The 13,843-nt window shown below is 42.2% G+C and overlaps 1 protein-coding gene across 1 annotated transcript in view; it reads right to left on the bottom strand.

Annotated features, from left to right (window-relative positions):
• Nucleotides 1–13,003, bottom strand: part of LHFPL3 (LHFPL tetraspan subfamily member 3) — a 338,271-nt gene extending 325,268 nt beyond the window's left edge. Inside the window, exon 1 of the mRNA XM_054726623.1 lies at nucleotides 12,571–13,003. Coding sequence (XP_054582598.1) covers nucleotides 12,571–13,003 — 433 coding nt within the window. The remainder of the gene's footprint in view (nucleotides 1–12,570) is intronic.
• Between the last annotated feature and the right edge of the window lie 840 nt (nucleotides 13,004–13,843).

Here is a 13,843-nt window from a genome sequence, read left to right as displayed (position 1 = left end):
ATAACACAAAACTCAGTAAAGTGGCTACCTCTGACTGGATATAATCAGGAAAGTGGGTGGCAGACACACAAATGGTCATTTTATTCTTCTTCTTTAAACCATACACACAAACACACACACACAGGCACATACACACAAATGTAAACTATATTATTCATAAAATGTAAACTATGTGATTCATAACATGTTTGCAGATGAACGGAAATAATTCATTTTGCAAATATTAAACAAAACCAGAATGATGGCTAGGCTAAATAACATTATAACTACAATAGAAATTTAAATCACCTTCTCTTTCATTGTACAAGTTCAAGCTCGCCTTCATGTAAGTCATATTTCTACACTAAACAGATAAGACTTTACACATTTGAGAATAAATTCTCATGTCATCATGAAACTTGGAGAAAGAAAAACTATATATGAGAGTCATTCTATTACTTGAATAAATCTATCACCATTGAAACTTTCGTTTTAGGGACCACCTCTCAGTCATTAGGTTGGTTTTCTAGAGAGCTTTTGTGTAAAAAAAAGAAATCAATTCTTCAACAGTACACAAAAGATAACAGCCCTTGTCAAATGAACTCATATTGATTGCAGAACTTTTCTCCTTTGTTCTATGCACATTAAATCAGTCCTCATCTTCTAAGAGGTCCCACAGAATGCTAGGGTGCTGTATTGAACTCCAGGACCAGTACACTTTTTGGTTTTCTGGCCTGTTCAGGCAGACACGTCAGTAGACACTGGAGCCAGAGTCAGGCATTGGGGCTAATGAGGAGGACACTGTGTGAGGGTTAAAAATAATGTTTTTGAGTGTGAGATGGAAATAAAGGCTTGATGTTAAGCAGGAAAGTGTGCTTTTTGGAAGTTTTTCTCTAACGAACTTTCTGCACTTCAGGGTCCCAAAAAGATAAAATAGAAACCGGACTGAGCTCAGGTCCCATGTTTTGAAAGAAAAAAAAAGAACAGAATCTGTGTGTTTTTCAAGTGGATTCTAGTGACAAAAAGCTATGTGACAGTGTACAACTGTGTCCAATTGCAATAGCTAGGAAGAAACCAGTCACTCATTCCTTCTTTTTGTTGTTGTTGAGTGTTGTTGATGTTTTTTTTTTTTTTTTTTTTAAGGAAATGGAGACTCGAATAAGATAGGTAGGAGCTAGTAGTAAGATGAGATGCATTTTTTTATTCTGATCCTATGACACATTATTTGCCTGTGGCTAGGGTCCAAGTTCTGAGTTATTGTAAATATTATTTTTAAATTCTGAAAAGTCCTTAAGGTTTCCCAAGAAATGGAATTTCAAGCTCTACTTTTTTTTATTTGCAAACATGCTTGGGCTGCTGCAGAGTTGCAATTATAATGCATAGTTCATGGCCACCAAGATCAAATGGCTGCTTAGAATCCTGTAGTTCTGAATTCCTCAACTTCTTTTGAATTCTCCAAGTTATTTGAAAGTGTCCATCTCCAGGCTAAGAAACAAGTCAAAATGTTCCACTGGAAGACCATACCAATGAGTCCTCTAAAAATGCAGACCACTTGAGTCACAAAAGTTTCTTAGAAGGTTAGGTAAGTAACAGAGACTAATTAAAAGCATTTACATCGAGGCAATGCATTATAGGAAAGTCCAGGAGGAGTTGGCTTTTTCCTTGTAGGTAAAAGGAGCTTTCCGCCTACTGCATGCGTTCTGGATGATTCCCTTTTCTCATTCTTTTTCAAGCTTCATATTTTATCTTCTACCCTCCATCCTCTAAAAAGTTATCTTACACGTACTCTCAGGGTGAAAATGGCTCTGGACCTGACCCTATAAAAGGCAACGTTCTGAGAAGCACAAGATGACAGGGCTGGAGCTCCCTCTAGAGCCCATCCTGCAGTGAATGGAGGGGTCCTCAGCAAAGTGAACTAAGATTTTGGGTGGATCTGCCCATTTCCCCATCCTGGCTCATCTTCTGGAGAGCCCTTTTCAGGAGACCGAAAGGTCTCGAAGAGCAGAGCTGTTTCACAATGACCTACAGGACGCATGGGGAGACCATCTCGCTGTGCTCATCAGCATCTCTGCACCAGCACCTCTCAAGATACTTAGTAAGTTCTCTTGTCAACATCAACTCTGGATATTCACCATAAAAGTGATATTGATAATATGTAAAGCAGAGACTATTCATTTGTTCAGTTTTCAATCCAGTGGTTTAGGTCATAGTCATAGATGTAGTTATAACTGATTCTCTCATTTTATAATAAGCTGATGTCTTTAAACCTGAAATGAAAATACTAATAACAAGAAACGATGGGGTTTGTCTTTTTAAGCTTCTTTAGAAAAGCTAAAGAAATTGGCATGTTAATAAAAAAAACAGCAATATAATTGTCATTTGAGCATAAATCGGAGAATCTTAAATCACTGCTTTCTTTGCTTTGGGAGAAAAATAAAGATTCGCAGATGTAATATTGAGAAACAATTTTCAAAACATTACAGCTACATTTAAAACAGAAAAAAATGCTGCTTTGGATTTATTCCTGTTGTTATATGATGTCATTACATATTGAGAATATTCCATTTTGCTTTTGGTAACAGTGAAGAAAAAATAATTTAGGCATTTCCCCATCACTTGGGGGAACTTAAGAATGCCTAAGTACTTAGGTCTTAACATAATCAAAAGATTGGCTCACAATGCCTTTACAACATGGCTTTCCCCCCCACACACACACACTCCACAAGTTTGTTCAGTTGAAATTATTAAGCAGTTTAAAATTATCTCCAAAATACATTCTTATTACTTTGAGTCATTACTCTAGACAAATAAAATGGAAGAGCTAGACCCTGTTAATACAAAATTAAATCCTTAACTGAATATGGTATGTTAGTAATGTACAATGTCCATTATAGAGATGACAGTGGCATTTATACAACACTGTGCAGTTTCTAAAATGATTCCATAGCCATTATTTTTCTTGATCCTCAGAACAAGGTAGGTCTGGCATATACAAGTAGTAAAACAAAACTGTCCTTTAACTTGTACATTGTGAATTTAATCTTTCTGTCTACTAAGTTTTCTGAATACTAATCACTCCTCTAGTCCTGTTCTCTTTAATGGTGGTAGCAGTAATAATAACAGTAATCATAGCTAACATTTATTTAGTGCTAGCTCCACTTTTAAGTGTTTTACATGGATTAATTCAATAATCCTAGAACACAGAAGATAGGTATTTTATTTAAGGTCTTTATATTGAGGAACTCTAACTCTGGATACCTATGTGTTTGTCTAGGATCATACCATATTTGCCTTCTACTTTAATTTCACCCTATTTTTTGTTTTTCCAACATTTACTTTGTTGGTAAATGCTCAGAAACACTTGGTTAACAGATGATATATTTTTAATATCCATAACTTGTAATCTCTTTGTATGTATCTTTAATAAATTACATAAGACTTAGAAAAATAACATGAAAAGTCAAGAGCAGTTAGATAATTTACCCAAAGTCATCCAACTAATAAGTGGCCAAGTCAAGATGCAAATCTTACAACCACTTCCCAACTCTGATGCCTCCATAAGCTGCCAGGTCTATTATTACCCTCTGTGTGACTTGGTGATCCCATCCACCATCACCACTTTCACCACCACCATCAATAAGCAAGTCTCTTAAGAGCATTTCTGCATTTGATTCAGGACACAACAGATGATATAGAGCCATTAATGCTGACATGTGCCCTTGTCCTCTAGGATTCCCAGTCATAGATTGAAAGCAATGAGATCAGAGATATAACCAGGGTACAGTGTGGGCTAAGAATCACACAGGCTCTAGGCTCAGGAACTGAAAAGGATGGGATGAGGAGTACCTTTTCATACCTAAGCATGTTTGAAGAGGAAAATCTGGTAAACATGTAGGCAATTATTTTCCCTGTAAATAGCAGTCCCTTCCTTCTGTATCATGTTGATGCAGAATGGTGAAAGTGCATATTGAAGACTTATCCTATATTCCTATATAATAAAGAGGTAATATGCAAATTAACCCTCACACCATCACAAAGATGGCTGCCTACAACCAGACTGGCAGGGGGGTTAGTGAGGGACAACCAAATGACTGAACAGCAGGCTGCGTGGGGCGACCAGGCTGGTGGGGGGACCATGAGGGGTGACCATGCCGGCAGGGGTGGGGGGCAGTTGGGAGCGACCAGGCCAGTGGGGGGTGCAGTTGGGGGCAGTTAGGAGAGACCATGCTGGCAGAGGGGGGGCAGTTGGGGGTGACCAGGCCAGCAGGGGGGGCAATAAGAGGCAACCAGGCTGGTGGGGGGGGCAGTAAGGGGTGACCAGGCCAGCGGGGGGGGGGGCAGTTAGGAGCAACCAGGCCGGCAGGGAGGGGGCAGTTGGGGGTGACCTTGCCGGCAGTGGGGGGGCAGTTAGGGGTGACCAGGCCGGCTTGTGGGGGGGGGGGCAGTTAGGGGCGATCAGGCCAGCACACAGAGGCAGTGAGGGGCGATCAGGCTGGCAGGGGCGGGGGCAGTTAGGGGCAACTAGGCAGGAAGGCAGGTGAGTGATTAGGAGCCAGCGGTCCAGGATTGTGAGAGGGATGACCGACTGCCAGTTTAGGCCCGATCCCCGGGATCATGCCTAAACCAGCAGTTGGACATCCCCCAAGGGGTCCCGGATTGGAGAGGGTGCAGGCTGGGCTGAGGGGGACCCCATTCCCCTGTGCATGAATTTCATGCACAGCGCCTTTAGTACTAAATAAATGTACATTAAGTTGGGAGGCAAAGAAAGTGGTAGAAATAGTGCTGCACTGGAATCAGATGTGTATCAGATGTGTGTTAGTCTCAATTTTTCCAAGGTGTAATTTTGGCAAGACACTTAATTTCTTTCAGACTCCAAAGCAGGAGGGGAGTCTGAATACAATTTTTAAGCTTCAATTTCTTCATCTGCAAAAATGGGTTTTATAATACTAAACTTGTAGGATTGTTGTAAAGGGTAAACATAATAGACTAAAGCTTTTGCAAATAGTGGTTGCTCAATAGTTAGTATTTACCATTATTATTTATAATTAAGTTTTAATATCCATCTAACTTATAAAAGTGTATGAGTCAATATCCATTTGGCACTTGTTTAAATGTTTGTTTGGCTAGACTGTTGCTCAGAGATGGACCATGCCATTTTCTATAGCATGAATGCCCAATAAAATCACATCTGGAAAAATAATTCTTCTTTTCAATAAATCCATAATCTAATTGGGGTATACTAGCAATAAAAGTCATTAATGGAGGTGAGAAAAACAAAGCAAAGAAAAATGTCTCAAATTGTTTGGTTACATATATTTTACCTACTCTACCCTCTAATATAAAATTACCTACAAAATGGTGCAAAACTTTCACAATTTTCCAGAAAAGAGAAAATTATCTTTCCAAATTCATACTATATCATCATTTTTCTGGAATAGTATCTTTCAAATATTTTTACTGCAGCCCACAGTAAGTACTACATTATACATCGCAATCCAGTGCACACACACACACACATACACACACACACATCCTACATAATAAAAGCCTAATATGCTAAGTGTCCGGTCGGCCAGTCGGCCATTCAGCCAATCAAAGCGTAATATGCTAATGATATGCTAAGGCTGCTCAACGGCTCGCTATGACATGCATTGACCACCAGGGGGCAGACGCTCTGACTGTTAGCTTAGCTTGCTGCTGGGGTCCAGCTGATCGGGACTGAGCAAGATGGGCCAGACATGCCCTGGGGCCCTCCCACGGTCCCTCCCCGGCCCCAATCGTGCACCGGTGGGGTCCCTCAGCCTGGCCTGCACCCTCTCACAATCCGGGACCCTTGGGGGATGTTGGGGAGCCAGTTTTGGCCTGATCCCGCAGGCCAGGCCGAGGAACCCCACTGGTGCACGAATTCGTGCACTGGGCCTCTAGTATGTAAATATTTTAGGAAATAAAGGTTTCATAAAACCCTTATTATCTCTATTCATATGTTGTATCTTGTTTTAATCCAAGTCTTAATGCTGATCATTTACATACTAAATTGATATCAGGACCCATCAAAGTGTCACCAACTATATTTGTAAAACACTGCAGTATAGCATTCCTTTCCCTATAAAGGTTTTCAAAAAATGCCAACTAGTCAGTACTACACTTTGTCCAGTTAACTGGTTAAAATGTGAATATTCAGTTAACTAATATTTGGTATTCCATAGATCCACAATATTGCTGGTTATTACCTGAATCTTAGATAAATTCAATTAATCTAGCTTATACTATACATGTTCTTAAAATGTTCTGTAAATATATTTACCTAGGTGCTCATTGTCAGTTCTCTTTCCCCATTAAAGGCACTCTAGCAATCAATTTAGCTTCACAATCTGTAACTAGATTTTCAAAGAGAAACTATAGAATGCTTTTTATTGAATTTTACAATGACCTTTTCTTTCTTAGGTTTGCTTATTTTAATCCTCCATATTCCCATCTACCATACAAGAAGTTCAATCATCTCTCCCTTGAATACCTTGATCTTAGAATCCATTATAACTCCCAGTATGGGGGAGGGGGTGGAGCCATAATTTTTCTTTCTTGGTAATTGAGATCTGCACACAGCTTTGCACTGTAATGCGCATTCCAGCTTTCTGCTTGTCCTGTGTAAATACATTTTTTAAGCATTGATTATATCAAATTCAACAGGCTTTTGATGTTATCAAATTCCACAGGCTTTTCCACCTTGAATTTTTTCCAATCTTTTTTATTCATACTTCATTTATTTTTGGTGTCACTCTTCTAATCCCTGTCATTCTTCACAGCTGGATATATTTGCCTGGTTTTCAAATACTGATCCTTCTGACAATGATAATAGACATTTTCGATTTCGATTTTACAGTCTCACTCTTAATCTTCATTAAAACAAAAAAAAGGGGTGGGCTGTACAGAGCACTCCTCTCATAGACTACTTGCACAAATAGTCTCTAGACACTTATGTAAATGGCCCTATGATGCATTTGATATTAAAGCTAAAGGTGAGTTCCCTTCAAACTCCTGTTTGCCACTGTTTTCTAATAGGGAAAAAAGATATGGAGAATACTCTTGATTGATTAAGTTATGCATAAACTCTGTTTTGATCAACAATTATTTATCATTCATTTTACTATTTTTCACTATTCTTCCACTAGCTCTTTCATTGATAAGCCATAATCTCAAGACTTCATGCAATTAGACTAACTTCACTCAGCCTATCATTTGCAATCTCTTCTCCTATGAAACACATATATACAGTCCCTACCCTACCCGAGACCTGGTTTTATTAGGCTGGAGAAGATGTCAGAATCCAGGTTTGTGAGACCAATTCAACAGTTCTATGCCAGCAACTCTATTTCAGAAAGGTTTGCTTCCTTCTTTCATTCTCTCCAAGATAAGTTCAATAAGATTCATGTCTAGACTTATCAAAAAATTATTTATCTTCTTTTTGCAAGCAACTCATTTTTCTGTTCTACTTTAGGAAAAGAGATGAGAAATGTGCTCAAGATTATAGTTAGGACAATTTAACTATGAATGGTACAATGATCCTGTGTAGTAGGAGTGTCATAGAATCGTGGCTATAATTTGAGAGCTGCATGATATTAATTATGTGAACATTGTTTTTTATTTCTCTTTTTAGATTCCTCAGTGACTTTTCATAACAGCTTTATGTCTAAGTCATCAAATATTTTATCTACTATTTGCTAAATGCACCAGCCTCTTGTTTTCCATTGTTATTAATTCCTTGTTATTGTTAAGAATAAAGATCAGTTCCTTGGTCTTTTCTCATATCCAATAAAAATTCCAGTTTACTCATTATAAAGAAAAATCATATTAATTAAAGCTGGTAGTGACCCCCAAAGTTCAAATCTATTATGCAAATTACACTTTAAAATTCTCCTAGTGCCTGGCCAGTGTGGCTCAGTTGTTAGAGTGTCATCCCATGCACAAGAGGTCGCTGGTTCAATTCCCAGTGACCTGAAGTTCTTTCTACTCCTCTTTGCTCAGTTTATCTCATTACACCACACATAAAAGTGCATTGAGCCACATACTGCAACTATAGCTATATGCTCTGCTGTTTCTTTTTTTTTTTTTTTAATTTTGTTCACTTTGAAAGATTTCTAAGGTATGCACATAAAATGTAATATATTGACCTGGCCATCTGGATTTTCTTTACTGGGTCAGAGCCTCATACTATACATAAGCAAAATCACTGAATAATTGTTTCATGTTAAGCATCTGATACCACATTCTGGTTAGGTATGTATGTATGTGTGTATGTATTTATGGCTTATAGAAGTATATAAGTATCTTGTTAACATTTTACAATGGATAAAAGCTGTTAAATGTGCAGCCTTGCACTAAGGAAAAAAAAAATCACCTGACAGTATATATTATGGGTTATATGGATCCTGTCATTTTTCACACATATTCACTCAAAATCTCACTGTTATAAAAATCATTTGTTTTGCCTGGTCAGTGTGGCTCAGTGGTTGAGCATCAGCCTTTGAACCAGGAGGTCACAGTTCAATACCCTGTTATGGCACACGCATAGAGTGTGGGCTCGATCCCCAGTAGGGGGCGTGCAGGAGGCAGCCAATCAATGATTCTCTCTCATCACTGATGTTTCTGTCTCTCTCTCCCTCTCCCTTCCTCTCTGAAATCAGTAAAAATATTTTTAAATCATGTTTTGACATTCACATTAATATATTTTCCCTCTACTCTTTGTCACATTCCTGTCACATTACATAAAGTAAACAAACAAACAAAACAAAAAAAAACCCCACCAGTTTCTAAATTCTCATTTTCAAATAATTTCCCTATAAGTTTGACTTAGTAAATAAAAAATTCTTAAAAGTAGAATGTGTTGTTAGGAAATGAAAACTGCCCTCAGTGGTGGTATACATTCTTTGCCCTGCATGTGGGGAAGTGTTTAAAGTACTCTGGCAGGGGAACCTCCCCCCACCCCCAAATGGTCATTCCGTAACTGAATTTAGGATGGATTAGCAGCTCTTTGAGGCAAGATCTTGCTTCCTCATACTGCTCAGCATCAGCCATTGCTAAGAACTGGCGTTGGTCCTGAATGCTGAGTTTGCAACTTGAGTAACTCCCAACCTTGTTCCCTTTTCAGAGCACCGGCATCATAGCTCCGCACACAGGGCCACCCATCTGAGCAGGCGTGGCGGGCTCCCGGACACGTCAAAGGAGAGCACATCTGCACAGTGCCCAGAAAGGAGAAACAGGGAAACCTGGAAGACACATACTCCTCTGTCTGGGTTGTTCCTGAAAGCACATGTAATATTCTTATGTCGTCAACCTTTACATCAGGCATGGCCCATAAGTATAGGACCATATCCAACAGTAGTGCGACTATTAGCTCCTCGTTCTGAAGTTTCACTCCACTGAGGTTAATAATGAGCTAGAGGGGAGAGCGAGAGGAAGAGGGCAGGTGTTCATAATAGCACTGTTAATTATATAGAAGAGCAACATCATTGTCAGGTCCAATAAACTAAGTACCTTTTCTAGTTTATTGTTCAGAATCAGAAAAAGAATCATTCTTGATGTTGTATTGCCACAAGAAAATCTCCTGCCTCATCACCTTAGTGTATCATTTCACATGGGATTTTATATTCTGCCTGACTTTAATTAATGATGTTACTATATTAAAATGCCTAGATAACTAAATACACAAGTTAATCATTTGACTTTCAATGAGGGTTAAACAGTCTCTAAAAAGCAAATGGGACATTAAGTCTCATCTTTCATAGCTAACACATTACACTTGAGATTAGCCTTGGAACAGTTAAAAGTATGAAAAGTCTCCTTAACATTAAAAAGGAATAGTCTAAATGCTAGAAACTAAACTTTCAAAGTACCTTATAATATATTATGTTAAATTTCTTGTTAGTGTCACGAGACTTAAAAACAAAACCACATTAGCCCTATCTGGTTTGGCTCAATGGATAGAGCGTTAGCCTGCAGACTGAAGGGTCCCGGGTTTGATTCCAGTCAAGGGCACATGCCCGGGTTGCAGGCTCGATCCCCAGTAGGAGGCGTGCAAGAGGCAACTGATAAATGATTCTCTCTCATCACTGATGTTTCAATCTCTCTCTCCTTCTCCCTTCCTCTCTCTGAAATCAATAAAAATAATAAAATAAGATACATTATCTAATATATTAAAAAAACAAAACCACATTAAATATGACATTCTTCATAAATATCTTCTGTAAACCATTCCTCAAAAAACTATGTGAATATAACTGACTGATTCTTAACTGCCCCATTGTCATTATCCATTCTTTTTAATTAATATACTTCATTAATAAAGTTATGACTTTCTGTGGTTTATCTAGAAATAAAATATCAAATAAATTTCAAATAAAGGATTTTAAAAATATGCCTGTAACTTAAGGATCTGTACCACTCCAGAAATGAAGTAAATGTCCTTGTATCATCTTTAGTACAAAGGCTACCATCATATTTTGCATTGACATATAGAAAACAAGGTAGTATATTTATGTAAAATTTCTGAGAAAAAAAAAAAGACATTATACTTCACTACCCCGGAACAAATTATTTTTGTGTACTCTATTCCAGGAAGAGGAAAGAAAAATTATTGTAATAGTTGCAGTTTGTATTAACTTCAAAGCTGGTCATTCTTTTCCAAAGACAGCTTGCTTTCTTTTTAAAAGAGATTTTTAGAAAACCCCTTTGGTTTACAGTACAAAAGTCTTATAAGAATAAAATATTTAGAAATATGTTGTTGAGAAATCACTTGCAAATTACTGTCAGACCTTTGAAAAACAATCTAATTTGAATCACCAGTCTAAATAGGTCATTTAACTTAGAAAAAATTAAAATGAGTTGCACAGGGTCACCTCTTTTTCTAAAACACCTGCATCCTCAATGTCCTATTGTCTTCAAAGTCAAACAAGAATTAAGTGTCAAGAACAGCTATAATACATTAATTTTTTTTCCAAACCTCAATATTAGTCTGCATGTGAAATGGCCATAAAAGTTTACATTATATAGGAAAACAGTGTGTGTGGGGGGGGGGGGGCGGGGCGGGGGTTGCTTCAAGAAGTTTGGAATGGAGGGACAGAAGGCAAAGCAGAGAGCTCTCACATTTCAGGAGGACAATGCTATGTATGTGGGGGCCTCTGCTGGTGCTCTTCTCTTGCCTTTCACATGGGCACATTCCCAGTTCATGGCGAATCACAAGCAGCTCATACAAACTTAATACAAAGCAAGTACTTCCATACTAGTTTAGTCTCCCACAAGCTTCTCTTCTATCAAACTATCAATAGAAGATCATGAACCTTCTCTCTCCTGTCCAGCACCTGTAAAGACTTAATCATCCTAGGACACTCTGGTAAACTCGGGGGGTCAAATCCCTACTCCCCAGAAAACCTTCCAGACCATAGACATAACTGCAAAATCTTGAAGGTAGTATCTCTGAAGTGTGAACGCCATCAGGTAAAACAAAATACACATGAGGAAAAAAAAATTGGCTGCCTAAGATATCCTTTGTTCCTCCACGCCAGACCATCCATAAAACCAAAAGGACCCCGACAATGCTGGGAAAAGAGGGCGTCAGGTGTCTGAGAATGGAGTCTGCCTACAGAAGGCAGGGCACCCCAGGTGGCTGGCAGAGAGGGAATCAGCTCCATGGCAGGTGGAGAAAGGAGTCAGTTTTGTTTCACGGTTCTGCAAAGCCACCAGGAAATGCAACACATCCTTTCTGGGTTAAAAGTAACTTTGATGCTCAGAAAAAAAAAAAAAAATACTTTCATATTCTCCAGCTATCAACAATCTATCACCAACAGGCAAAGAAACAGGTTTTCCTCTCTGCCCATCTTCCTAAAGCCACTTCCCAAAAATGAGACCTTGATGCTCTCAAGACCTCTCTCCGTTTAAAGACGGAATGGAAGCACCTGTGCTCTGGCAAGGACGCACACCGAAGACTTGACCTCGGGGAATTGCTAAGGAACAGTTCTAAGCTACCTTTTCCTTAAAAGGGTCAACCCCAAAACAATTAGGATGTATTCATTTCCAGAGGCATGATAAAATTTTTATAAACTGCCTGGACCAGAGAGAAACAATTCCACTCCAGCCACCACCCTCCCACACACAGGGACCAACGACAGAAACCGTCCCGGAGAGGGGCAGAGCAGGCTGACTCCTTCCACTACCACCTCTCCAAATCCGCTCTTCGCCCCGCCGTGTCAGCCCCTCCTGGGTGCTTCGGTGCGCGCCCTTAACTCGGCTTCTCCCCGTGTCCTTAGTTCTGAGTGGACTCGGCCCTGCGCACGCCCAGCCTCCGGAGGGTCCTTCTGGGCGGCGTCCCCGCACTTGGGAGGTTCTCAAAAGCCCCAAGACAAGACGCTCGTGCCGGGTCCCGGGAACCCCGGGGTTTCCGGCCTCCCAGGGTTCCAGCGACCCCACGTCCCCCACGCCTGAGCGGATTAAGTTGCTCAGCACCCAGCGGCGAGCACAGCCCGGGTCCCTCCCACTCCCGCCCCTCCAGCTCGGGCGCCCGGGGGTCCCCCGCCTCCGCGGAGGTGAGCGCGCACTCACCGGAGGTGAGCTGCATCCAGGCACAGATCTTGTACACGGTCGCCGTGTTGCAGAAGAAGAAGAGGGTAAAGCATATGATGCAGGCGATGATGAGCATCATGGAGAGGCCGATGAAGAAGGAAGCGGCTTTAAAGGCGCCGGAGGGCAGCGTGGAGAAGTCCGTGAAGCTGCCCCTGCAGGTCAGCTCCCGGGAGAAGCCGTTGCCGATGCAGTAGTGGAAGAGCCCGAAATAACCGGCTTGCGGGGTGTCCACGCCGTCGCCGATCCAGTAGGGCTGGATGAAGCACACCACGTTGACGATGGCAAAGCAAATGGTGAAGATGGCCCACAGCACGCCGATGGCCCGCGAGTTCCGCACATAGTTGGTGTGGTACAGCTTCGCAGCCTCCTGAGCCGGGAGCATCGCGGCGGCGGCGGCGGCGGCTCCGGGCATTCTCCCCTCCGCCTCCTCCGGCTCCGGTCCTCCGCCTCCCCCGCCTCTCCGCGCGCAGGAGACACACTCACCGAGCCGCGCGCTGCAACTCCCGTGCCTCCGCCTCAGCCCAGCAGCGCCAGTTTCAGAGTCCGCATCCTCGCTCCCGGAAGGAGGGCGGGGGAGCGCCGAGCACCCCTCCGGCTCCCCTGGCACAGCCCCGCGGCCCCCCCTTCCTCCCTCCCTCCTGGCCGGGGCGCCAGCCCTTCTCGCCACCCTCCACCCCTCTTCCCTCCGCGGCTGCAGCTGCTGCAGCTGAAGGCGAGAAATCCCGCGCGGGGCAGTGTGGAGCGCCAGCGCCCGCACCCCCACCCCGCTTCGCGCCTTCCGCCCCTCCCCCTTCGCTCCCGGTTCGCACCGCCCGGAGCCCCGGGGCGTGGAGGACTTCGGTGACCCTGGGATGCCCCTCAAGTGGCGGGCGGGACTGGAGCTGGCGAAGGGGAATCGAAGGAGGGGACGGGAACACCCACTGGGATCCTGGAGGCGATCCCGGGGTCCTGGTTGGTGTTAGGGACAGGGCGCGCGAAGCGGAATCGGAGCATTTCAGCCCCGCACAGCAACGTGCTTCGACCTCTGCATCTTTGCAAAGGCGCTTGGGGCAGCGCGGCAGGTGCTGGCGAGACACTCCAAGGGAGAGCAGACGTGTGCTGTCCCCCCACCCCCACCCCACGACGTACTGACTCCCAGACACTTCCCTGTGAAGGACCACAGAACTGCCCCTGGCTAACTCCTAGGCTGCCTCCAGTCGTCTAGGTGGAGACCAGAAGTTGGGCAGGAGCTGGCAGACAATAATGTAAAAGA

The sequence above is a fragment of the Eptesicus fuscus genome, chromosome 14 (assembly GCF_027574615.1).
Source record: "Eptesicus fuscus isolate TK198812 chromosome 14, DD_ASM_mEF_20220401, whole genome shotgun sequence".
NCBI classification, from domain to species: domain Eukaryota; kingdom Metazoa; phylum Chordata; class Mammalia; order Chiroptera; family Vespertilionidae; genus Eptesicus; species Eptesicus fuscus.
The sequence above is the reverse complement of the archived record's forward strand: the minus strand, read 5'-3'. Positions and strand labels throughout refer to the sequence as shown.